The sequence below is a fragment of the Rhinichthys klamathensis genome, unplaced genomic scaffold (assembly GCF_029890125.1).
Source record: "Rhinichthys klamathensis goyatoka isolate OS25496 unplaced genomic scaffold, OSU_Roscu_1.1 h1tg000054l_1, whole genome shotgun sequence".
Lineage (NCBI taxonomy): Eukaryota > Metazoa > Chordata > Actinopteri > Cypriniformes > Leuciscidae > Rhinichthys > Rhinichthys klamathensis.
The window spans coordinates 2,122,133-2,148,157 of NW_026606599.1; the positions used below are offsets into that span (position 1 = coordinate 2,122,133).

The following is a 26,025-nucleotide window of genomic DNA, read 5'->3' on the forward strand; positions in this document are numbered from 1 at the left end:
TTACAGAGACTTCAATCATGGGACAATGAGACAGATTCGATTCAAAGGATTATGGAATTTAATAACACAATACTAAGGGTTATATAGACTACTGAAAATCACGCAGGAGTAAATAATATGCATATCAAAACAAACAATTAATACAGGATTGCAATATGACGTATTTAAAAAGACACAGTTAGAGTGAGAGTGAGTGAGAGAGAGAGAGAGAGAGAGAGAGAGTGTGTGAGTGTGAGAGAGAGAGAGAATGAGTGTGTGAGTGTGAGTGAGAGAGAGAGAGAGAGAGAATGACAGAACAGTTCAAACAGTGCAACAGAGACCCAAAGGATTCCAATATTAATCTAGACAACTTTAAGCAGCACTTAATTGAGATTTGTACGTTACTTGATTTAAACACGGTCCCTTTGTGTTGAGTTGTGTTACAAAGGCAGCGTGGTTGGAGTTGTCTGGCACGTCTTCCGGTAGGAGGCAGATGTTTGCGATTGCTTCAGCTGCGGCCCGTACGAGAGGCGATTAATCTTAAACTTGTTTCGTTCTTGAATGAAACCGAACTATCAACTGAGGTAGATCGAAAGAAAGCAACTTAGATTTAAAACAAAGTAGAAAAACGACGAAGAAGGAAAACTCCGGCTGGAGTTTCGCAGGAAAGTTTAGGAATCTCTCTCTGGCGTAGGAAACTGCACAGAGGATAAGGTGGCGGTCTATTTTGAAGGGGCGCGGGACACGCCTTTCTCAGTGTTTGATCCAACCGTTTTGCAGGAGGGCGGGTCGGCAGACCTTGTGATTCACGCCCTCCCGGATCATGTGCATAGGGGATAAAACTTGTTCGAAATACACTTCTAAACTAGTATTAATAAAAGCATGCATCATATTACATTCTGGGTTGATGATTCAATCTTCTTTGATTATTCTGATTACAACCATACCAAATTCGGCATTCCTAGGGCTTAGTGAAATGCAGATACATGATTTTCGTGATTAAAACGGATGTTAAATTGATCACATATAAAAGCTTACGGTTATACCAGTTTTGTCACCAGGGAATCATGAAAACACAACCACAAAACATTATACATTTAGAAAAGGGGATTTTTTTGATCCCATGTGTTCCGAGTGTTCCGTGTGTGTAAATGGGTGTTCAGAAGTTCAACCAGCGTTGGTCACGCGGTGAACTCGCGACCAGTCCCGTGTGAGCGTGTGTGCTTCGAATTTGATGAGTTTAAGCAACTGCTACAATGGCCAGTTGTCTAATCTTACAATTCTCTTCTGTGTGTGTAAGCGAAAAACCCCAGGGGGATTCCACGTGTGTGCGCTTATCTGAATGGACAATGTTCGTCTTGTCACCTTCGGAGGGGTTCTTCCAGTGATTCTGATTCCAAGATGGGCCCTTTGGTCACATGTCTGTGTCATATGTGATAAGCAATGCATTTCTTTGTTTAACCATTCGTGGCAAACGCCCGTGAAGTGAATCAGAGTCAGTAATTCAATCAAATCCAAGCCCCATTTGCTTTGTGTGGCAAATTACAACAGAGAGGCTTTGTGAGTGACTCGGTAATCTAATCAGCAGTTCCAATGACCCTTACTTTTGTCATAGTTTCTGAATTAAAAGAATGCAAAACCAGCAGTTTAGGAAAATGGCAGATCTGACCATGGCTACATCATGATCACTGTTTTCAACTCAAAACCTCCTTTTGAGAAAAACGGAAAGTATCTATTTTGCTTGTAGTTCATCAAAAGTGTTTGTATTTTTTTTGTGTAAAAATAAGTAAACACATTGATATTCATATGCAGTCTACATGTATGTTTTTTTGTATTAACATATCACACAAATGTGAATTATACAATATTTACATAATTTAAAAGTTTAAAAATGAAAATTTAAATGTGATGAGGTCATGTGACAGCAGTAATTGCTTATTCTTGAATAATGTGATTCATCTTTTTAAGAGGACAATGATGTTGAACTCACCCTTCACAGAGAGAGAAAGAGAGCTTGATGTTGATGAGTTTGGTCTTCCATCTCTCTGTCCTCTACACCAGTACTGACCCTGATCAGACTCAGTAGCTCCTCTGATAGTGTTTACAGTGTAACGATAACCAGACGTCTGTAACTTTACACTGCCTTTATACCACTCATATCTCCAGTTACTGTGATCAGAGTTTATCACACACTTCAGATTGACTGTTTCTCCAGTGAATACAGCACTGTCTGGTGTCACAGTCACTGTAGATGTGGGTAAACCTGAGAAGAAAGACAGAAACACAAACTGACTTTAACATCTCTTTCAGTGCAAAAGTAACAGAATTACATTTTATAAATGTTTCGAGGATGTTGAAGATCTCAATGATGAAGTTTTATTGCAGCAACAGTGACAAAGTGCATTAAAGCTCCTGCGTTCATCAGAGTCAGAATAAACCCAGAATAATCTCTGCTCAAACATTATATACTGTATTACATTCTTCCTCCAGCTCTACATGTAAATGAAGTTTTGTCTTAGAAGTAAATTGAGGATAACAATGAAAGTGAAAGCCTTGCGTTCCCACATCATTAATATTGTTTGAGACGGGACTCTATGTATCCTTCATGTCTCTTCTGAACACAGGATTATTCTTGACGTCCCGCTGCCGTTTCACACTAGAAGTGATAGAGTTTCACTCCGCTGGTATTTACATATTACTGAGATCAGGAGGAATCGTCTCTATGATAATTAGGCTCTTTTAGGGAAGAAACATATTCTAATACATATCTTGAAGTGTAAGCTGATTCGGGCAGACTAACATTTCTAACACTGTATAGTGTATAGATGATTTTTTCTCATATGTCATAGTATTAGTTGTGTTTTGCTGTTGACTGTCATTAGTTTTGTCATGTCAGTGGTTTTGAGGCTCCGTCCCGATCTCAGACAAACACCTCTGACTCGCCACAGAAAGCAGAATGAAGCTCCTGAAGGAGAGATGAAGATCTCCAACTACAAGCTCATATGAGGAGATACTGAGTCTGAATCAACTTCATCAGACTATCTGAAGACTTCATCAACTCATTTCACATCAGTGTCTGTAAGTCACGTCATTCTCTCTGACTTCAGTACAAAACTCATATTTTCTATTACTAAATATCTCCTGTAACCATAGTTACAGTGAAAAAAGTAAATATCAAAGATGGAGACGTCTATAACACTGGAAAGTCACAATTAACATGTTTTCTGAACATTAAAAAAAAAAATCCTGATAAAAATGTGCAACACAAGACATGCACACTTCATCTGAAGACAATCATGACTAAAAGTGAATTGCTTATAACAGATGTGGCGGATACAGAAGATCATAAGTGCTGAAATATGTATTTTAAATGGTGATTAAACAGATGTGAATATGAAGACTCACCTGATACAGTCAGTGTAACAGCATCACTGATGTGTGATATCTCTCCTCTACAACTGTATTCACCACTGCGAGACACATCAGCTGTGAAACTGAACTCTGCTGTTGTTGTTGTATATTGATAGTCAGTGTTTCCATCTCTAAACCAGCTGTATCTCTGAATGTCTTCTCCTCCCTGTATGTCACATGTGAGAGTGACTCTCTCTCCACTGAACACACGCTGATCTGGCTTCACCGTCACTACAGGTTTTCCTGTATTAATACACATGAGTAAATATAGATTAAAACAGCATCACAGTATCATGATCAATGTTAGTGTTTAACTCAAAACCTCCTTATGAAACAAACACTGTATTAAAAATTAAAGATCTAATTTGTTGGAAGTTTGTATTGATTACATAAACATTGTTTGTAATTATTGATAAACTATATTACTGGTAAACTTTATATAAACTAAAAGACTGGGTATAGTGTGTCATACATGTAAACTGAGTCTATAATACTTGTTTATTATTTTCTATTTGCATGTCACAGAATTGCAGCTTGTACAACATTTACAAATCTTACATAATTTAACAGTGTAAAAATATTACTGACTTAAAATGCAATGTGATGAGGTCATGTGACAATGTAGTATATACAGTTAAATAATATACTGTTGTACACTAAAAACTGCTGGGTTAAAAACAACCCAGTTTGGCAGCAGATTGGGTTAGATTTTTTTTACCAAATGTTTTAGTAAATTGCTACATTTCTGGATTAAGATTAACCCACAATAGTTTGAAAATAAAACCAGGAATCTTGGACATTATTAAATCAATTTACACACACAAAATGACTATCAAAAGGTACAATTTTATTAAAAATGAGAATAAGGACAAACTTAGTCAAAAGTAATGTGCATGTGAGAAGAAAAGCAGAAAAAATGACAAATAATCAGATACAGTTTACAGTTACATTATTATTATTACTATTTACATTTTAATGAAGACAGATGAAAATAACTTGTATTTAAGACCAAATGACACTTTTTTTTTGTATATTATCCACCAACGAAAACACTATAAAATGATGTATTGGTTTCGACGAAGTAATTGGATTAAATATTGCACCAACTTATTCAAGCAAACAAAGGGAACAAGTAAACTCCCAAATTTAAGTTCACTCAACTTTAAACTTATAACTATAAATCTGTAATCTTAAGTTATTTAAGAAACTACCTATACTTTATAACAATTATCCAAGAGATCTACATGGTTGCCTATATAGAGCTATATTATAAGAGTTTAGTTTTAATAACATTACTGAACACAAATAAACCACAACAATAACACTGACATTATAACATTTGCATACGTTATTGATTTTTTTGCCTAAAACACACGTGAAAGAATGTGAGCAAGTGTTTGAATGAGAGCGTGAATTCCTCCACTAAACAACAACACTGAACAAACACTAAACATTTGTCATTACAGATTATTTAACAGTTTGTTGAGTCTGAACACACAGAACACGCTTCACTGCCAATTCCCATTATGTGCTTAGGAAAAGTGATGTTCAGTCATGACGAAGATGATGTCACTTTAAGGCTGAATGCACGATCATGCGTTTTGTGTTTGCGTTCGCTTAATGGGTTAGTTCACCCAAAAATCAGTAATTACTCGCCCTCATGTTGTTCCAACCCCGTAAGACTTTCGTTCGTCTTCAGGACACAAATTAAGATTTTTTTGATTAAATCTGAGAGCTGGATCACTCCTCCATAGGCTTCTAAGGGATCGAAACTGGCCGGCCCAAAAGTTATTAAAGACATCGGTAAAATAGTCCGAGTGCCTACAGTGGCTCAACCATAAGTTTATCAAGCGACGAGAATACTTTTTGTGCGCAAAAAAACAAACAAAAATAACGACTTTATTCAATTATTCATTTCCTTCTCTGGGCCGTGATATTTCACGTAGTGTAACAGCGCAGCGCTTCTGTGTTGTACGTCACACGCTTCACACACATGACCAGCGTTTAACATTTCTTACACTATGGTTTATAGAGTATTTTATCCCATATTTCATTGTTGTGTTTTGCTGTACTGTCATTAGTTTTGTCTATCTATCTATCTATCTATCTATCTATCTATCTATCTATCTATCTATCTATCTTTCTTTCTTTCTTTCTTTCTATCTTTCTTTCTTTCTTTCTTTCTTTCTTTCTTTCTTTCTTTCTTTCTTTCTTTCTTTCTTTCTTTCTTTCTTTCTTTCGCACACAACCAATCAGAGTATCATGGCAACCACATAGCAACACTCTAGCAACCACCCAGAGTATATGGAGTTTAGGATTGTTGCATTATTCCAAATAAATAGATTGAGATTCACAAACTGTTGGAGAGGAAAGGATACTGCTAGGCTCTAGTTCTACTTGTTAGCAGTACACCCCTGGGTGTCGGTCAGGACACAAAGAACGAGGAGACTGGTGCTTCTTTCCAAAGTGTATTGAATATTAGTCTAAAATAACAAAAAACATAATATAAATATAGCTGCGAGCAGCAATTACGGGCCCAAGCCGGTGGCACCGCAACCCCGGTGCCTTTAGTTACCTAAAGGCACCGGGGTGGCGGTACCGCCGGCTTTGGCCCGTAATCGCTGCTCGCAGCTATATATATATATATATATATATATATATATATATATATATATATTAGGGATGCACCGAATCCAGATTTGTGGGGTTCGGCCGAATACCGAATCCACTGGTTAAGATTCTGCCGAATCTGAAACCGAATACCGAATCCTACTCTCATCCTCAGTCCATTAACACAGTAAACACATTAATGAAGTAAACAAAGTGGATTTTTCATTTTATTTTATTACTGTAAATAATAAACACTACTTTTACTTTTATAACTGTAAAAAAAAAAAGAATAAGCAACATTATGCATTTTAACAGCGGCGATGTTGTGTAGCCTATTGTTTCCTTGCCACCATGAGACAAATCGGCATTGCAAATTGAACATGTAGCTCGACTTGAATTGCCTTCTTTTCACTGAAAGTACTGCCAAACAACACTTTTTCTGCTCACGAGTTCCATTTTCACTTTCTCACAGCCTACTGCATTCGAAACGGTGCACCTGCTGTAACGAGTGGAAATAAGGTGTGGCCCCTTTAAGAACTGCGCGCTCCTATTGAACTGTCTGCAGTCCGTATTGTATGTGCCGTGCGCCTCGAACACATGCCCATGTATGCGGGTTATTTCTGTTTGATGCTCATTTTTACCTTATTTTGTTAAGTAACGCTGTGGAACGTAGAACGTGTGACAGACAGTTACACAAGTTCGATTGTGGAATAAAGTGCGAGTTGTGAGATGCCAATCGCCTCCGTGAGTCTGTCTGGCCTCTGCAATAACTTTAGCTGTGAGCTATCCCTATTTTTCTTCCTGACACAACGCGTTACACTACAGGCTTGTTCGACTGCACAGACAGATCAGTTTATGACATCAAACTACCGCGAGAGCAATTCAAAAGCATAAGGAGCCGTCTGCTCTCTAATCGTTCACGCGGTACTTTGATGTCATTCACTGATCGGTGACTTCGACGTAGCGCGGGTAGTGCAAGCCTAGGGTTCGGTTCGGTGGAAAAAAAATCTGAGGTTCGGCAGAAACTGAACCCCGTTAAAAAGCCCAATATTCAGCCGAATCCGAATCCGAATCCTGGATTCGGTGCATCCCTAATATATATATATAAAGCCAGTGGCACAGCCACCCTGGTGCCTTTAGGGTTATTGTGCACGACGTGACACAAAATATCTGCTCGCTATCTGCCGAACGGCTCTGGTAGTTCCGCTTCAGCACTGATGATGTTGTAGAAATAGTGCGCTCTGGTTGGTCTGGATTATTCGGGATTTTTTATTTTATACAGAAATAAATTATTTATAATTCAGATGAGAATAAAGTTAGTGTTGATTAAAATGAAGGAAAACAAATATATTGATCTGAAATATAGCACATTAATTTTAAATTTATTTACATTTAAAAGATATGGGTTGTATGCACTTTTTTTTTTTATAAAAAAAAAAGAAATATATCCAAAAAGACAAGGCCTTAAAGGGTTAAACTCTTGTCACTGTAACAGACACAATCTCTCTCTCTCTCTCTCTCTCTCTCACACACACACACACACACACACACACACACACACACACGTCAAGTCACTTCCATTTTAGATGCAATATTGAATAAGCAGAAAAATCGGATTTTCTGCTCTGAAAATATAAATAAGCATAAAAATTGAATAAGCACTTTTAATATTCTGAACAGAATAAGCACTAGTCGCTAATGAATAAGTACTAGTACTTAATGGAATAGATACTAGTATCTAAAAAATAAGTACTAGTAGCATGAAAATAGAGACTAGTAGGTTAAAATGATAAAATGTTAAAACGGCTTGCCATATTGGCTCAGAGAGAGAGAGAGAGAGAAAATGACCTTTTAGATACTAGTACCTATTAATAGATACTAGTATTTATTCAATAAATACTAGTACTAAGTCATTAGATACTAGTACCTATTAAATAGATACCAGTACTTATTCATTAGCTACTGATACGTATTCAAAAGAATATCTAAAGAATAAGCACTAGTATCTAAAGAATAGGCATTAGTACTAAAGAATAAGCACTAGTCGCTAATGAATAAGTACTAGTACTTCATGGAATAGATACTAGTATCTAAAAAATAAGTACTAGAAGCATGAAAATAGAGACTAGTAGGTTAAAATGATTAAATGTTAAAACGGCTTGCCATATTGGCTCAGAGAGAGAGAGAGAGAAAATGACCATATTCAAACCAAAATATCTGACTTCCTCTTGGTCTGAGCTAATGACAGTTAATTAGAAAGTTGTCCGGCTTGATCTGAACAATATGCGTACCGAGTTTTATGATTGTAGGTAAAACTATAAAACTAACCCCCCCACTTTTGTCAAAAGGTGGCGCTACTGAGTCCCTGCACCACGCCCGTTTCTGAAACTATGCACATGTCTACTGGCTAATAAATGTGATCTGTCTGTCGAGTTTCATGCAATTTTAAGCAATTTCAGGCATGCTAAGAGTCTCAAAAGCATCCAAAAAGAATATTAAAGTTTGATGCGTTGCCATGGCAACAGTATCTAAGATATCAATAATCCTTTCACAGGTCTACATCTGGCATGTGTCTACATTATACACATAAAGTTAAAGCAAATCGGGTAAAAATAAGAGGGTGATTTAAAAGCATTTTGAAAGTGACACACTTCCTGCTGCCAGTTGGTGGCGCTATAACTTTGACTCACAATAGTCACATCCATGTGATCGGCCTCTTACAGCGAACTCACTGCTAAAGTTTCATCAAGATCAGTTACTGTATGCTGAAGTTATAACACACTTCCTGTTTCCATTATTCGCCATAAATTCGTTTCCTCGCCACGGCCAAACCGTTCGAGATATCAAAAATCCCCTGGCAATTTTTCATCCTCAATGTCTTGACTTCATGCACACCGAGTTTGGAGATGAACGGCGGAATTCCCTAGGAGAAGTGTTTCAAATTCCTGAGCATGCGTTTCCAAACAATCCTAAATAGGCGACTTCCTGTTGGGCTGGCGTAAAACTTAGAGCGCGAAAGTTGTTCGGCCCGATGACATCTATATGTGTACCGAGTTTCAGATTATTACATGCAAGCGTGTTTGATATATGGACAAGTGTTCAAACCCCATTCCAGGGGGCGCTGTCAAGCCCCCCTGCCACGCCCGGGTACCAGCTTCAGCCCGGCCCTGATGGCCGCGGGTTCTGACCCGTGTGCAAAGTTTCAAGAGTTTTCGAGCACGTTAAGGGCCCCAAAAGTAAAAAAAAATATATATATATAGCTGCGAGCAGCGATTACGGGCCCAAGCCGGTGGCACCGCAACACCGGTGCCTTTAGTTACCTAAAGGCACCGGAGTGGCGGTGCCACCGGCTTTGGCCCTTCATCGCTGCTCGCAGCTATATTTATATATATATATATATATATATATATATATATATATATATATGTATATATATATATAAACAAGCCGGTGGCACCGCCACCCTGGTGCCTTTAGGGTTACTGTGCATGACGGGCAATAACTTAACCCCGCTTTGACTGTTGAGAAGATGTGTACTGTAGAGCTTGCATTGGTGTGGGCTCTGCAAAAGTGTGCATTGAGGGCCCATATCATATGCGTGAGCAACCTTCTGAAACCTAAAATGAAAAATGAGACACCCTACGGTCTCATGGACTTAATGGACACATGAAATAAGTAAGTTATGAAAGTTAAATCAATTGTGCCAAGACAGAATGTTACTTGCCTGATCTGATTAGAAAAAAAAGTTTCTGTGTGTGTGAAACGTGATTGAACAATGTAGACATAAAAACATACTCCGTCCTTTTGTTCATACAGGACATTATTCAAACTGTAAAGTGTTTACTTATATTTGTGAACAATCGCAATAAAACACAACATTGTGCTTTTGTCAAACTGTAAACTACAACTGTCACCCAACCAAAATCTCTTTTTTATTTTATACAGAAATAAATAATCTATCATTCAGATGAGAATAAAGTTAGTGTTCAAATTTTAAGGAAAACTCTGAAATATAGCACATTCATTTAAAATTCATTCAGGTTCAATTACCAAACATACAAATCTTAATGTAATTTAAAGCAAACAATACATTTAAAATATATGGGTTGTATGCCTATTTTTTTTATATAAAAAGATATATATCCAAAAAGACAAGGCCTAAACTTTAACAAGGGTTAAACAATCACTGTAACAGACACAATCATACACACACACACACACACACACACACACACACACACACACACACACACACACACACACACACACACACACACACACACACACACACACACACAGACACAGACACACACACAAGTCAAATCACTTACATTTTATATGCAATATTGACTTTTTTCTGTTTCAGCAGTGAAAATAGTTAAACAAAGATCACAGCAGAACCATCGAGCATCTCACAGCAACGTGTTTTCTCATTACTGAATGATTCAGCATTTTGAACGAATCGGTTGACTCAAAGATTCAATGACCAATCCATAATCTGTCTCATTCATGAATGACTCAGCCGTTCGAACGAATCGTTCGAACAAATGAATCAATGACTCGCTCATTAAGACGGTCGCCTGGCGACACCTAATGACGGTTTAGTGATATGTTTAAAAGTATCATTCTTTCCAACGATTGTTAATTAACTCATATTTGAAACATAAGCTATATATATATATATATATATAAATATATATATATATATATGTAAGGCCTGCTAATTCGATCCAAGGGCGGCATTCAAATTAGCGGTGAAGGTCACATGCGCGTTCCGTCTCTTCCAATGGCAGAGGGATTTATAATTAAATGTAATACATTTTATCTTATGTATTAACTCGTTTCATCTGACTCCATAAAATGAAAGTGTTTTAATGATATCTGTGCATCATGAAATATACGTTAATGTTTGACTATTCCTTTTAACTCCAATGAAAATAAAGTCAAAGTCTGTTAGAATAATCAAATATAACAATTTATTATATCAGGTAAATGTATTTTAACAATTCCATAATCAATTGAAAGATAATCAATGCAAATCATCAAATGTTTTAGGATTAGAGAAATAGATGCAAACCCAACATTTACGAACTACATGAGCTACCTCATGGGCTATCTGAAATACAGAAAAAGCCACGGTTCCTTGCTGCATTCCATTAAATAGCCAGAACTTCTTTTCAATGGTAATTTGCATTCAGGTTACACCTTATTTTGGGGGTAGGGGAGAAAGGCCATTTGTCCACCTTTCTTTGTGTGCCAGTTTCTCTAAACTTCTAAAAAACCTTATTACCTTTTGTTTTATACTTTGGGAATGAGACATTTGTACCACTCATTCCTGAGACATTTCAAATGATACCAAACATAATACTCAATGATAATCATTCACATCAAACCATAGATATTCTTATGTGAGTTTTTATGTGTCACTGCGAGAGTGGGGGATGCGGGGAAGAAGTGTGTGTGTGTGTGTGTGATAGTTCAAATGTTAATTTGCCAAGGTCCTTTGTCTCATAGACCAGTGGTCTATCTCTTCACCCAGTTTCCAGTTTTCCAGTCTTACAGGTGAAAGGTGTGTTTTAGGTGATCTGTATGAAGGGGAAGGAGTGGGGGATGAGGGCAAGAAATGTAGATTAGGATGATTCAGAGGTGAGACCTTTGTCTCCGGGGAAGAGGGGGGAAGCCAAATGTTAATTTGCCAAGGTCCTTTGTCTCAATAGACCATGTGGTCAGATATTGTCTCTTCAACAAGTTTTACGGTCTTACATATATATATATATATATATATACACACACAAAAATAAAAACACATTTGAAGCGTGTTTGCTAAATTGTGAGCTGAACGAAAGTTGCAGCAAATATCAGCAACTAGAGCTGGGTTTCGATTCAAATTTCAAGAATCGATTCGATTCCGATTCTCAAGATCTTGAATCGATTATCATTATTCGATTCGATCCGATCCGATCTGATCCGATTTTCGAGATTTAGATATGAGTTTTTTTTGTTTTTTCCAGCTGTTACCTGAATTACAGGACTGTATTTATGCAACATATTGATACTATTTGGTTATTATAGACATTTAACTGCTTGTTTTGAACTTCATGCATGTGTATTGAATGTTAAACAAGTTCATAATGATAACAAACAAGAATGTTTATCGTGGTGATGTGTGTAGCCTACAGAGGCTTCGCACAGACAGTGAATGAGAGAGATCGGCAGAGCGCGTGCGGATTACCTGCGTCTGTCTTTGAAGTCATATGTATTCGTGAAAAAGGTTGCCATGTCAAAGGAAAGCGAAATATTTGTCATATCTTTTAACGTTCACGTCACGGGTATTTACCATAAATGCGCGTCAGGAGCAGCGCTGGGGAAGCCGCGGGGAAATAAAATCAGCGAGTCACGCATTGAATCAATGCCATATTGGTCTCTAATAAGTGAAGCATCAGCTTCAGCGTTACCCATGCGACGCATTGCTGCTCATCTGAGCCTTGAAAAGTGGAACTCAAAGTTAAAAATAATTAACACCTTGTTTCATTACATCTCTTTTAATGAATCAGCTTTTTTGAACGTGTTCGTTGAATGAACGAATGACTCACTCAAAGCCCGTTGTTGTAACAGTGTGCGCGCTGAGTGAAAGCCTTTCAATGCGCATACAGGGATCTCCCAGTCGCGGCAAGTTAAAGTTCCTATTATTAAATCGATCCTCTTGAGTTACGGATCGATCTTTAGAAATTAATATGAAAATCGATTCAGAATTGGTGAATCGATTTTTTCAACACAGCCCTATCAGCAACAGGAGTCAAATTTAATTAATCACGAGAGTGAAGAGCTGACTGAAAAGATGATGACAGAATAGGCTATTTTATGTAAAAGCGCCTATTTAAGCGAATCTGTCATTGTACTCTTTTGTTGTTGTGTTTTCCGTGAAAAATAATAGACTATTGAACTCACAATTCAAGCAATCGGCCCCTGATATTGCACTAATTTTAAAGTGACACTAAAAAGTATGCGGCTGCACTGGCATTCATAACGGTGCGCGTCCATGGCGACGAGCGAGCAGAGCTGAGCGAACGTTTAGTTCATTTATTCATTCGACCGCTCTGCAAGCGCCACCATTATCAACGTCCGTATTTAAAAGCTCTCGATCCTCAGTCACATACCAAATATGTATATAATTTTGAACACAAGAGGGCAGTATGGCCCTATGTATGAGTTGGTGTTTAAACTAAACTATCACTCAAAGAGCTTTAGAGGATGTTAAGGGCCCCAAAAGCCCCCGAAACCTTGATCAACAATAATTAAAAGCTTTGTCACTCAAACAGACACATCCCCCTCCCCCCACAGACACAGAGGTATGCAGAGAGAGGGAGAGAGGGACAGAGATTACTCCAAAACATCCACATTCAAACCAAAATATCTGACTTCCTGTTGTTTGGAACCAAAATCTGTAAATTAGAAAGTTGTCCGGCTTGATCTGAACAATATGCCTACCGAGTTTTAAGATTGCAGGTAAAACTATAAAACTAACCCTCTCACTTTTGTCAAAAGGTGGCGCTACTGAGTCCCTGCACCACGCCCGTTTCTGAAACTTTGCACATGTCTACTGGCTAATATATGTGACATGTCTGTCGAGTTTCATGCAATTTCAAGCATGCTAAGAGTGTCAAAAGCATAAAAAAAGAATTTTAAAGTTTGATGTGTTGCCACGGCAACAGTATCAAAGATATCAAGAATCCATTCACAGGTCTACATCTGGCGTATGTTTACATTATACAGATGAAGTTTGAAGCAAATCGGGTTAAAATAAGAGGGTGATTTCGAAGCATTTTGAAAGTGACACACTTCCTGCTGCCAGTTGGTGGCGCTATAACTTTGACTCACAATAGTCACATCCATGTGATCGGCCTCTTACAGCGAACACACTGCTGCAGTTTCATTAAGATCAGTTAATGTATGCAGAAGTTATAACACACTTCCTGTTTCACGTTTCTCGCCATAATTTCGTTTCCTCGTCACGGCCAAACCGTTCGAGATATCAAAAATCCCCTCGCAGTTTTTCATCCTCAATGTCTTGACTTCATGCTGACCGAGTTTCGTGGCATTTCTTTGAATTCTCTAGGAGAAGTAGCGATTTAAAAGCCCCCAGCGGTCACACGTCAAATAACCGAGAAACATACCTAATATATAAATACAATACTTGATTTTGAACACAAGAGGTCAGTATAGCCCTATGTATTCATTTATTTATTTTTTGACTGAATAGCACATTCTGGCATATATATATTTATTTATATAAAGACACAGAGAATATTAGGCCTACTTGCCTTACCTGATTAGAACAATGAAATAAATAAATAAAAACGAGGGAATCACTAAACTGAAAGAATTATTCTGATTTGATGATACACTCAAAATATTCCACAACAAATCCTTTAAATTTAATGATATTCAGAACAGAACACAAATAAAAAAAAGGAAAAATGTGCTTGGAAAAATCACAGTGGAGCGGTGCTTACTGTGAATGATATGAATTGTAGGCTACTACTGACCATTTAAATATAGAAGTGTAATTTGTATATGTTAGGTTGACTATTTTATCATTATATATTATTAAGGCTATAATGAACAGGCTGCGATGTCAAGATTGCAATGATGCAATATGTGTGTGTGTGTGTGTGTGTGTGTGTGTGTGTGTGTGTGTGTGTGTGAGATTGAACATTGTTACACATAAAAACATACTCTGTCATTTTGTTCATAGAGGACATCATTCAAACTGCAAATTGTTTACTTATATGTGTGTACAGTCGCAATAAAACACAACAAAGTGCTTTTGTCAAACTGTAAACTCTTGTCAAACTGTAACCTACAACTGTCACCCAACTAGCAACATGACATCATGACTTTGCGTAAACATACACGCCACTTTCAATTCAAGTGGCGTGTTATTTATACGCATTTTGAGCTATCCGCGTGTATGTCCACGCCGAAATCTTTTGCGTGTATGTCTACGCCATTAAATGTCCGAGTGATTCCGCGTGTATGTGTACGCCGTTAAATGTCCGAGCGAAACGAAACAAAATCTATATCTACATCTGTGGAGCGATATTTCTTTTCCTAGGATGGTAGGAGAAGACTCATAAATGGTATTAACCCCAGTGACGGGTAGGTTTAGGGACGGGGTTGGGGTAGGTCATATATTTATATATATACATAATACAGTAATATAACGTTAAGTGAAAGGCGTTGATAAACACGCTGAAAAGCGATTATGCGTGTTGATAGCACGCCAAAAATGGAAATACGAATTGGCGTGTCATACATACGCCATTTCATGAGATCAGTCTGCAACTAAAATCACACGCACACACTGTCTAAAAGCAAAACATATTTATCCAACCTCATTTAAAAACAGTCTGTGGGAGCCATCTTTTGGACATTCACCATATCGCATTGATTTTCATTTATTGTCTTCAGAGCCCTAATCTGTTTATTTTTCAATTACACATTCTACATTGATTAAGAAAGAAAGTTCAAATGTGTTTTTATTTTATACAGGAATAAATTATTTATAATTCAGATTAACATAATCTTAATTTAATTTAAAGCAAACAATACATTTAAAATATATGGGTTGTATGCATATTTTGGAATTTAAAAAGAATATATATATCCAAAAAGACAAGGCCTTAAACTTGAACAAGGGTTAAACTCTTGTCGCTGTAAGAGACACAAATGATTCAGCATTTTGAACGAATCGATTTACTCAAAGAGTCAATGACCAATCCATAAACATCCACTGTCTCATTCATGCAAGCCTTTGTAAACAAAAAAAACACAGCCACTGTCCAAAGTGGCAATTATATGATAACGGACACAGCAATGCATCATGTTAAGGTCATCATGTTTGTAGCATGATCCAGGGGATTAAAACGTACAAAATATATTTCAGGCCTAGTGGAGTTGGTAACTAATAATAGTAGATGTGTAAAGTTGCATAAAATGGAAATACTCACTAATGCAAGAAAAAACTACCTCAAAAAACTGTTATCTGTGTTGTTGTTCAGTCACTCCAGTTGGAATTTTCACCCCAAAATGGCGGCCGCGCTACCGAAGCGCCACCGAGTTTCGCCTCTTGTTCTTCTATACTCTTTGGTGACACTAAAAAGTATGTGGCTGCACTGGCATTCATAACGGTGCGCGTCCGACAAGCGAGCAAAACAGAGCGAACTTTTTTTCATTCCTACTTCCATAGAAATTCATTCGAGTGCACTGCGAGCGCCACCACTATAAATGTCCGTGCGGACGTCCTTACTTTACTTTCACTTTTAACTTAGCGATTTAAAAGCCCCCGGCGGTGTTACACTTCAAATAACCGGTGAGAAAATGTTCTCGGAGTCACATAGGCTACCTAATATACTTAAATACAATAGGCCTACCTGATTTTGAACACAAGAGGGCAGTATAGCCCTATGTATTACTTGATATATTTATTTTTTGACTGAATAGTGAATCCTGGCTGTTTTTAAACTTTTACATTATTCTTAAATTGAAAACAAGAATAAAATGGGTTTAGTTCTGTTATTTCTATAATTGTATCTAGAAATAAATGGTGTATAATTAAATTTTTAGAAGATATGAGGCTTTTAGTGTTTATTTTTTTGACATGATTTTAATCCCTCGCCATAGCAAAACAATTTGAGATATTCAATAGATATTCACAATTATGCTTCTTTAATGTATTTTCATCATGTTAAAAAAGTTTGGTGGGAATAAAATAAACCACTTAAGAGGAGTGGGTAAAAATGTAGAGGCTGGTTTTGCAAAACATTCACATTCAGACCAAAATCCCACTTCCTTTTGGGCTGGCTTAAAGTTGTTTGGCCCGATGAGATCTATATACCGAGTTTCATAATATTACATGCAAGTGTGTTTGATTTATGGACCAAATTTTCAGACCAAGTTTATGGACCAAGTTAATTTAATTAATAAACTAATTATATAAAACTATTTTCAATGCACTACAATTAATTTGGTTAAATGCCTTTACTTATTAATAAAACCTATTTAAAAAATACAAGGCGTAAGCCATTTATTTTCCTTTTTAATGCAGGCAAAACCACACAGCAGTGAAATGGTTAATCTAGCCCCCCTCCCCCTCCCCCTCCCCCTCCCCACACTCACAGACACACACACACACACACACACAGAGATGTAGGCTCAGAGAGAGACACATAAAATGACAATTTTCAAACCAAAATATCTAACTTCCTGTTGGTCGTAGCTAATTACGGTAAATTAGAAAGTTGTCCGGCTCGAAGAGTACAATATACATATCGAGTTTTCTTACTGTAGATAAAACTAACCCCCCCACTTTTGTCAAAAGCATTTATAAAGTGACACACTTCCTGCTGCCAGTTGGTGGCGCTATAACTTTGACTCACAATAGTTACATCCATCTGATTGGCCTCTTACCACGAACACACTGCTGAAGTTTCATCAAGATCAGTTAATGTATGCAGAAGTTATAACACTTCGTGTTTCTCTTTTCTCGCCATAAATTCGTTTCCTCGCCACGGCCAAACCGTTCGAGATATCAAAAATCCGTCCGCAATTTAGCATGTTCAATGTGTTGACCTCAAGCTGACCGAGTTTGGCGGTAAACGGATGCAATCTCTAGGAGAAGTACTTCAAATTCCAGAGCAAGCGTTCTCCAAACAACCCATAATAGCCGACTTCCTGTTGGGCTGGCGTAAAACTTGACCGAGGGTAAGTTGTTCGGCCCGATGAGATCTATATGTGTATTGAGTTTCAGATTAATTCATGCAAGCGTGTTTGATCTATGGACCAAGTTTTGGGGACCCCGTTCAAGGGGGCGCTGTTGAGCCCCCCTGCCACGCCCGGGTACCAGCTTCAGCCCGGGCCTGATGGCTGTGGGTGCTGACCTGTGTGCAAAGTTTCAAGAGTTTTCAAGCACGTTAAGGGCCCCAAAAGCCCCTGAAACCTTGAACACCATTAAAATAATAGTCAAATTCCCCAACCCCCCCACACACAGAGACAGAGGGAGAAAATTCTCCTGAAAATCATATTCAAACCAAAATATCTGACTTTGTGTTGTTCGGAGCTAATGACTGTCAATTAGAAAGTTGTCCGGCTCGAGGAGACGAATATCCATACCGATTTTTGTTACTGTAGGTAAAACTAATACCCCATTTTTGACTAAAGGTGGCGCTACTGAGCCCCTCACCACGCCCGTTTCTGAAACTTTGCACGTGTCTACTAGCTAATAAATGAGATGTGTCTGTCGAGTTTCATGCAATTTCAAGCATGCTAAGAGTCTCAAAAGCATCAAAAAAGAATATTAAAGTTTGATGCGTTGCCATGGCAACATTATCTTAGATATTAAACAATCCTTTCACAGGTCTACATCTGCCGTGTTTTTACATTATACAGATGAAGTTTGAAGCAAATCGGGTAAAAATAAGAGGGTGATTTCAAAGCATTTTGAAAGCGACACACTTCCTGCTGCCAGTTGGTGGCGCTATAACTTTGACTCACAATAGTCACATCCATGTGATCGGCTTCTTACAACGAACACACTGCTGAAGTTTCATCGAGATCAGTCAATGTATGCAGAAGTTATAACACACTTCCTGTTTCTTGTTTCTCGCCATAAATTCGTTTCCTCGCCACGGCCAAACCGTTCGAGATATCAAAAATCCCCTGGCAATTTTTCATCCTCAGTGTCTTGACTTCATGCTGACCAAGTTTCGTGCCGTGTGTTTGAATTCTCTAGGAGGAGTATTTCGAATTCCTGAGCATGGGTTTTCCAAACAACCCTAAATAGCCGACATCCTGTCGGGCTGGGGTAAAAAATCAGAGCATGAAGTATATATGAACCGATGAGATCTATAAGTGTACCGAGTTTCATATTATTCCATGCAAGCGTGTTTGATTTATGGACCAAGTTTTCGGACCGCGTTCCAGGGGGCGCTGTCGAGCCCCCCTGCCACGCCCGGGTACCAGCTTCAGCCCGGCCCTGATGGCCGCGGGTTCTGACCCGTGTGCAAAGTTTCAAGAGTTTTTGAGCACGTTAAGAGCCCCAAAAGTGCCCAAAAGGTAGTAAAATAATAATAAATATAGCTGCGAGCAGCGATTACGGGCCCAAGCCGGTGGCACCGCAACCCCGGTGCCTTTAGTTACCTAAAGGCACCGGGGTGGCGGTGCCGCCGGCTTTGGCCCTTCATTGCTGCTCGCAGCTATATTTATATATATATATATATATATATATATAAAAAGCAGGTGGCACCGCCACCCTGGTGCCTTTAGGGTTATTGTGCACGACGTGACACAAAATATCTGCTCGCTATCTGCCGAACGGCTCTGGTAGTTCCGCTTCAGCACTGATGATGTTGTAGAAATAGTGCGCTCTGGTTGGTCTGGATTATTCTGGATTTTTTATTTTATACAGAAATAAGTTATTTATAATTCAGATGAGAATAAAGTTAGTGTTGATTAAAATGAAGGAAAACAAATATATTGATCTGAAATATAGAACATTCATTTTAAATTTATTTAGGTTCAATTACCAAACATGCAATCTTAATTTAATTTAAAGCAAACAATACATTTAAAATATATTGGTTGTATGCAATTTTTTTTTTACAAAAAAAAGATATATATCCAAAAAGACAAGGCCTTAAAGGGTTAAACTCTTGTCACTGTAACAGACACAATCTCGCTCTCTCTCTCTCTCTCTCTCACACACACACACACACACACACACACACACACACACACACACACACACACACGTCAAGTCACTTACATTTTAGATGCAATATTGAATAAGCAGAAAAATCTGATTTTCTGCTCTGAAAATATAAATAAGCATAAAAATTGAATAAGCACTTTGAATATTCTAAACAGAATAAGCACTAGTCGCTAATGAATAAGTACTAGTACTTAATGGAATAGATACTAGTATCTAAAAAATAAGTACTAGTAGCATGAAAATAGAGACTAGTAGGTTAAAATGATTAAATGTTAAAACGGCTTGCCATATTGGCTCAGAGAGAGACAGAGAGAGGCTCACCATATTCAAACCAAAATATCTGACTTCCTCTTGGTCTGAGCTAATTACGGTAAATTAGAAAGTTGTCCGGCTCGAAGAGTACAATATACATATCGAGTTTTGTTACTGTAGATAAAACTAACCCCCCCACTTTTGTCAAAAGCATTTAGAAAGTGATAGAAAGTCCATCTGATCGGCCTTCCTAAACCCATAATAGCCGACTTCCTAATTTTAAATTTATTTAGGTTCAATTACCAAACATACAATCTTAATTTAATTTAAAGCAAACAATACATTTACAATATATGGGTTGTACGCACATTTTTTAATAAAAAAAGAGATATATATCCAAAAAGACAAGGCCTTAAAGGGATAAACTCTTGTCACTGTAACAGACACAATCTCTCTCACACACACTCAAGTCACTTACATTTTAGATGCAATATTGACTTTTTTTCAGTTTTAGCAGCGAAAATAGTTAAATAAAGGAAAAAAAATTGTAATTCAGATGAGATTGAGGTTAGTGTTTTAAAATTTTAAGGAAAACAAATATATTGAAATATAGCACATGAATTTTAAATTCATTCAGCTTCAATTACCAAAACAATCTTACTTTTATTTAAAGCAAACTATACATTTAAAAGATGGGGGTTATATGCATATTTTGTCATTTAAAAAAAAATACAAAAATTGTTATGCGAAAAGACAAGGACTTAGAGATTTCTTTATCCTTTAATGCAGGAAAAATCATACAGCCAGCCACACACACACACACACATAAACACAGACACCAACCCTCCCTCCCTCCCCTCCCCTCTGCTCCCCTCCCCTCTGCTCCCCTCCCCACACAGACACACACACACACACACACAGAGAGAATGGCAGGGGGCACAAGAAATCCATTCAAACTACAATATCTGACTTTCTGTTGCTCAGAGCTAATGACTTTAAATTAGAAAATTGATCGGCTTTATGAGAACAATATCCGTGGCAAGTTTTGTAACTGTAGGTAAAACGAGCAAAGTTATAACACACTTTATGTGTCCTTTTTTAGTCATAAAATTCATTTCCTCGCCACGGCCAAACCGTTCGAGATATCAAAAATCCGTCCGGAATTTAGCATCCTCAATGTCTTGACTTCATGCTGACCGAGTTTGGTTGGAATCCGATCACTTCCCAAGGAGAATTAAATCGAATTTCAGGGTTATGCGTTTCCAAACAAACCATAATAGCCGGCTTCCTGTTGGACTGTCGTAAAACTTAGAGCACGAAAGTTGTTCAACCCAATGAGATCTATAAGTGTACCGAGTTTCATATTATTACATGCAAGTGTGTTTGACTTATGGAAAAGTGTTTGAATCCCAGTCCAGGGGGCGCTGTCGAGCCGCCCTGCCACGCCCGGGTACCAGCTTCAACCCGGCCCTGATGGCCGCGGGTTCTGACCCGTGTGCAAAGTTTCAAGAGTTTTAGAGGATGTTAAGGGCCCCAAAAGCCCGCGAAACCTTGAACAACAATAATTAAAAGCATTCTCACTCAAACAGACACATCCCCCTCCCCCCACAGACACAGAGGTACGCAGAGAGAGGGAGAGAGTGACAGAGATTACTCCGAAACATCCACATTCAAACCAAATTATCTGACTTTCTTTTGTTCGGAGCCAAAATCTGTAAATTAGAAAGTTGTCCGGCTTGATCTGAACAATATTCCTACCGAGTTTTATGATTGCAGGTAAAACTATGAAACTAACCCTCTCACTTTTGTCAAAAGGTGGCGCTACTGAGCCCCTGCACCACGTCTGTTCCTGAAACTTTGCACATGTCTACTGGCTAATAAATGTGACATGTCTGTCGAGTTTCATGCAATTTCAAGCATGCTAAGAGTCTCAAAAGCATCCTAAAATAATTTTAAAGTATGATGCGTTGCCACGGCAACAGTATCAAAGATATCAAGAATCCATTCACAGGTCTACATCTGCCGTATGTTTACATTATACAGATGAAGTTTGAAGCAAATTGGGTTCAAATAAGAGGGTGATTTCACAGCATTTTGAAAGTGACACACTTCCTGCTGCCAGTTGGTGGCGCTATAACTTTGACTCACAATAGTCACATCCTTGTGATCGTCCTCTTACAACGAACACACTGCTGAAGTTTCATTAAGATCAGTTAATGTATGCTGAAGTTATAACACACTTCCTGTTTCACGTTTCTCGCCATAATTTCATTTCCTCGCCACGGCCAAACCGTTCGAGATATCAAAAATCCGCTGGCAATTTTTCATCCTCAATGTCTTGACTTCATGCTGACCGAGTTTCGTAGCATTTCTTTGAATTCTCTAGGAGAAGTACTTTAAATTCCATTGCATGCGTTTTACAAACAACCCTAAATAGCCGGCTTCCTGTTGGGCTGGGGTAAAAAGTAAGAGCATGAAGTATATATGAACCGATGAGATCTATATGTGTACCGAGTTTCATATTCTTACATGCAAGCGTGTTTGATTTATGGACCAAGTTTTCGGACCCCGTTCCAGGGGGCGCTGTCGAGCCCCCCTGCCACGCCCGGGTACCATCTTCAGCCCGGCCCTGATGGCCGCGGGTTCTGACCCGTGTGCAAAGTTTCAAGAGTTTTCGTGCACGTTAAGAGCCCCAAAAGTGCCCGAATAGTCGTAAGAAAAATAAAAGAGAAAAAAAAAAAAATATATAGCTGCGAGCAGCGATTACGGGCCCAAGCCGGTGGCACCGCAACCCCGGTGCCTTTAGTTACCTAAAGGCACCGGAGTGGCGGTGCCGCCGGCTTTGGCCCTTCATCGCTGCTCGCAGCTATATTTATATATATATATATATATATATATATATATATATATATATATATATATATAAACAAGCCGGTGGCACCGCCACCCCGGTGCCTTTAGGGTTACTGTGCATGACGGGCAATATCGTAACTCCGCTTTGACCTTTGAGAAGATGTGTGCTGTAGAGCTTGCATTGGTGTGGGCTCTGCAAAAGTGTGCATTGAGGGCACATATCAACCACAAAGTATGCGTGAGCAACCTTCTGAAACCTAAAATGAAAAATGAGACACCCTACGGTCTCATGGACTTAATGCACACATGAAATAAGTACACAAGTTTGAAAGTTATATGAAGTGTGCCAAGACAGAATATTACTTGCCTGATCTGATTAGAAAAATAGTTGGTGTGTGTGTGTGTGTGTGTGTGTGTGTGAGGCGTGATTGAACAATGTAGACATAAAAACATACCCCGTCCTTTTGTTCATACAGGACATTATTCAAACTGCAAAGTGTTTACTTATATTTGTGTACAATCACAATAAAACACAACATTGTGCTTTTGTCAAACTGTAAACTACAACTGTCACCCAACCGAAATCTCTTACACACACACACACACACACACACACACACACACACACACACACACACACACACACACACACACACATACTGGTACGGGTGGTTTATAAAGACTTTTTCCCCTAAAAAGTTCCATCCTGGTTTATGGGGACCCACCTTTCCCTTTGTCATAGAGATTAATAATAAATATTAAACTGCTCCTTATGGCATGGGGTAAAAATCTGACTGCTCAGAATTTAATTCTAATGAAACAGTCTGGTAATATGAAGACCTGACAAACTAAAGCACTGTAAGGACAGGGCAGGAGTGGGCGTTTCCTGATTTAATTATGATTTATGAGGACTACCCTGGTTTATCTGGACATCACTCACATACATACACACACACACACCTGACCCTTAATTATGAGGACAACCCCGGTTTATCTGGACATCTCACACATACACACACACACCTAACCCTTAATTATGAGGACTAACCTGGTATAACCTGGACTAACTTTACCCATGAGAGTGCCACATCACTTAAGTTTGTTTCAATACCAGCATATAGAAAAACAAAACAAGAAATTATCAGCAATTGTTCAACCTGGCTTAAACTTTAAGAGAGATTTCAGAAAACTAACCTGAGTTTGTAATGTGAGATTTAGCAGGTGTGAAGTGAGTGAAGAGCAAAGAGAGAAGAAGGAAAGTGAAATACGGAAATATTTTAGCTTTAAAAATTAAGAAATTAAAAAACCAAAAGGAGAGTTTACTATTTAACCATCACTGACAAATGCATTCACCCACAAATATTTTTCATAATTGAACCTTGAATGTCAGTCTTAATTTATTCATTAGATTAAGAAGTTTTGTCTAAAGATAGTTTTGAATAAAGCTAAATATTTCCAGTTGATTGGGTTTGGGTTTTGTTAAAGGTGACCTATAATTCAAAATTGAATTTACCTTGGTATAGTCAAATAACAAGAGTTCAGTGCATGGACATGACATAGAGTGAATCTCAAACTGGACTGTTTTCGCGTTCTCATTTAATTCACGTTTATGAAAAACACCCCTGAAAAACGGTCGGTTCTCCACACAATACCGACTGTGACGCAATAGTCGGGATCATTAATATGTACGCCTCCAAATATTTGCATAATGCCAGCCCTCAATGCCAGGCGGAACTGCCCAGCCGAAGCATGGCAGTTGCTCAGTGTGGATGTACACATGAACACAAAAGTATTTTTTAGCTCCTTTATCTGAGCCTCTGAAGAAACAATGGGTTAATTTTATTTTCTCTGGAAATTTCCAAACATTTCACCGACTGTTTCCTCAACTTGGGCCAATACAGAGCTGGCCTCGGATCGAGCTACCAAGCAACACTTTCTGATGTGTAATTGTTCAAGTTCAGACAGGTAATCTTTCTCTCAAAATCGTTCAATACTGTTTATGCATCAGTAAGTCAAGCCAGTGACTAAAATATCAGCTTCACATCGTTTCTTTTAGTAGGATGAAAATAATCGTATTTAAATTGTGAACAAATTATATACAGAAAGAACAATCTTTCCACACAGCGCGAGTTTATCTGGACACTTGCCAAACTCGTTATGAAATCAATGACGCACGTTACTGCACAACGAAGCTCTTACTGTATTTACATCATCGTGTTTGCATTGGTGAAAGCAGAGAGAGTGCAGAAACTGCTTTGCAATGATAAGATCTTCATTCTCGCGATCAACACACCGTCATCTGCTCAATGCTCATCAAGGCAACATTTTATGTGATGGGAATAGATCTAAATACTTTAAAAACATCTCACGATTCGTTAATCTCTATAGCTGTTATAGTAAAAACGTATAATAGCAGTAGTAAAAGTATTCGGGAGAGAGTTTCACATGTAATGCGTAGCTATTTCATATGCAAGCATGTCAGCCAATCACAGCAGTGGCCGCGGTTACACTGAATCCCACAGCCAATCACAGCAGTGGCTGGCTACACTGAATCCCACAGCAGACACGCCCCTTCAAACAGAGTGTTCAAATCAGAGGCTAAAAGCAGGCTAGGAAAAATGCCATTTATTTCTAAATTATGAATATTTTTTATCTAAAAAACATACTAACATTATAAGGGTAACCCAGGAAACATTATAAAATAATAATAAAAAACATTCAAGGGCACCTTTAATGTAAAAAGAGAAGATTGTTCAAGACATCAGTAACCATATGAATCATGCATACACACACACAACCCTAACTAACCCTTGATTATGGGGACATTTTGGGTTTAACTGGACCTCACTCACACACACTCTCAAACACACACAACCCTAACTAACCCTTGATTATGGGGACATTTTGGGTTTAACTGGACCTCACTCACACACACTCTCAAACAAACACAAACACCTAACTAACCCTGGATTATGAGGACATTTTGGGTTTAACTGGACCTCACTCAAACACACACTCTCAAACACACACAAACACCTAACTAACCCTGGATTATGAGGACATTTTGGGTTTAACTGGACCTCACTCACACACACTCTCAAACACACACAAACACCTAACTAACCCTGGATTATGAGGACATTTTGGGTTTA

At 38.3% G+C, this 26,025-nt stretch overlaps 1 protein-coding gene across 1 annotated transcript in view; it reads right to left on the reverse strand.

Annotated features, from left to right (window-relative positions):
- LOC130083233 (Fc receptor-like protein 5) overlaps nt 1–26,025 on the reverse strand; it is a 514,396-nt gene that overhangs the window by 3,423 nt on the left and 484,948 nt on the right. The window contains exons 8-9 of the mRNA XM_056248290.1: nt 3,385–3,633; nt 1,970–2,242 (exon numbers count right to left, since the gene is read on the reverse strand). Of these exons, the coding sequence (XP_056104265.1) occupies nt 1,970–2,242; nt 3,385–3,633 (522 nt within the window). The remainder of the gene's footprint in view (nt 1–1,969; nt 2,243–3,384; nt 3,634–26,025) is intronic.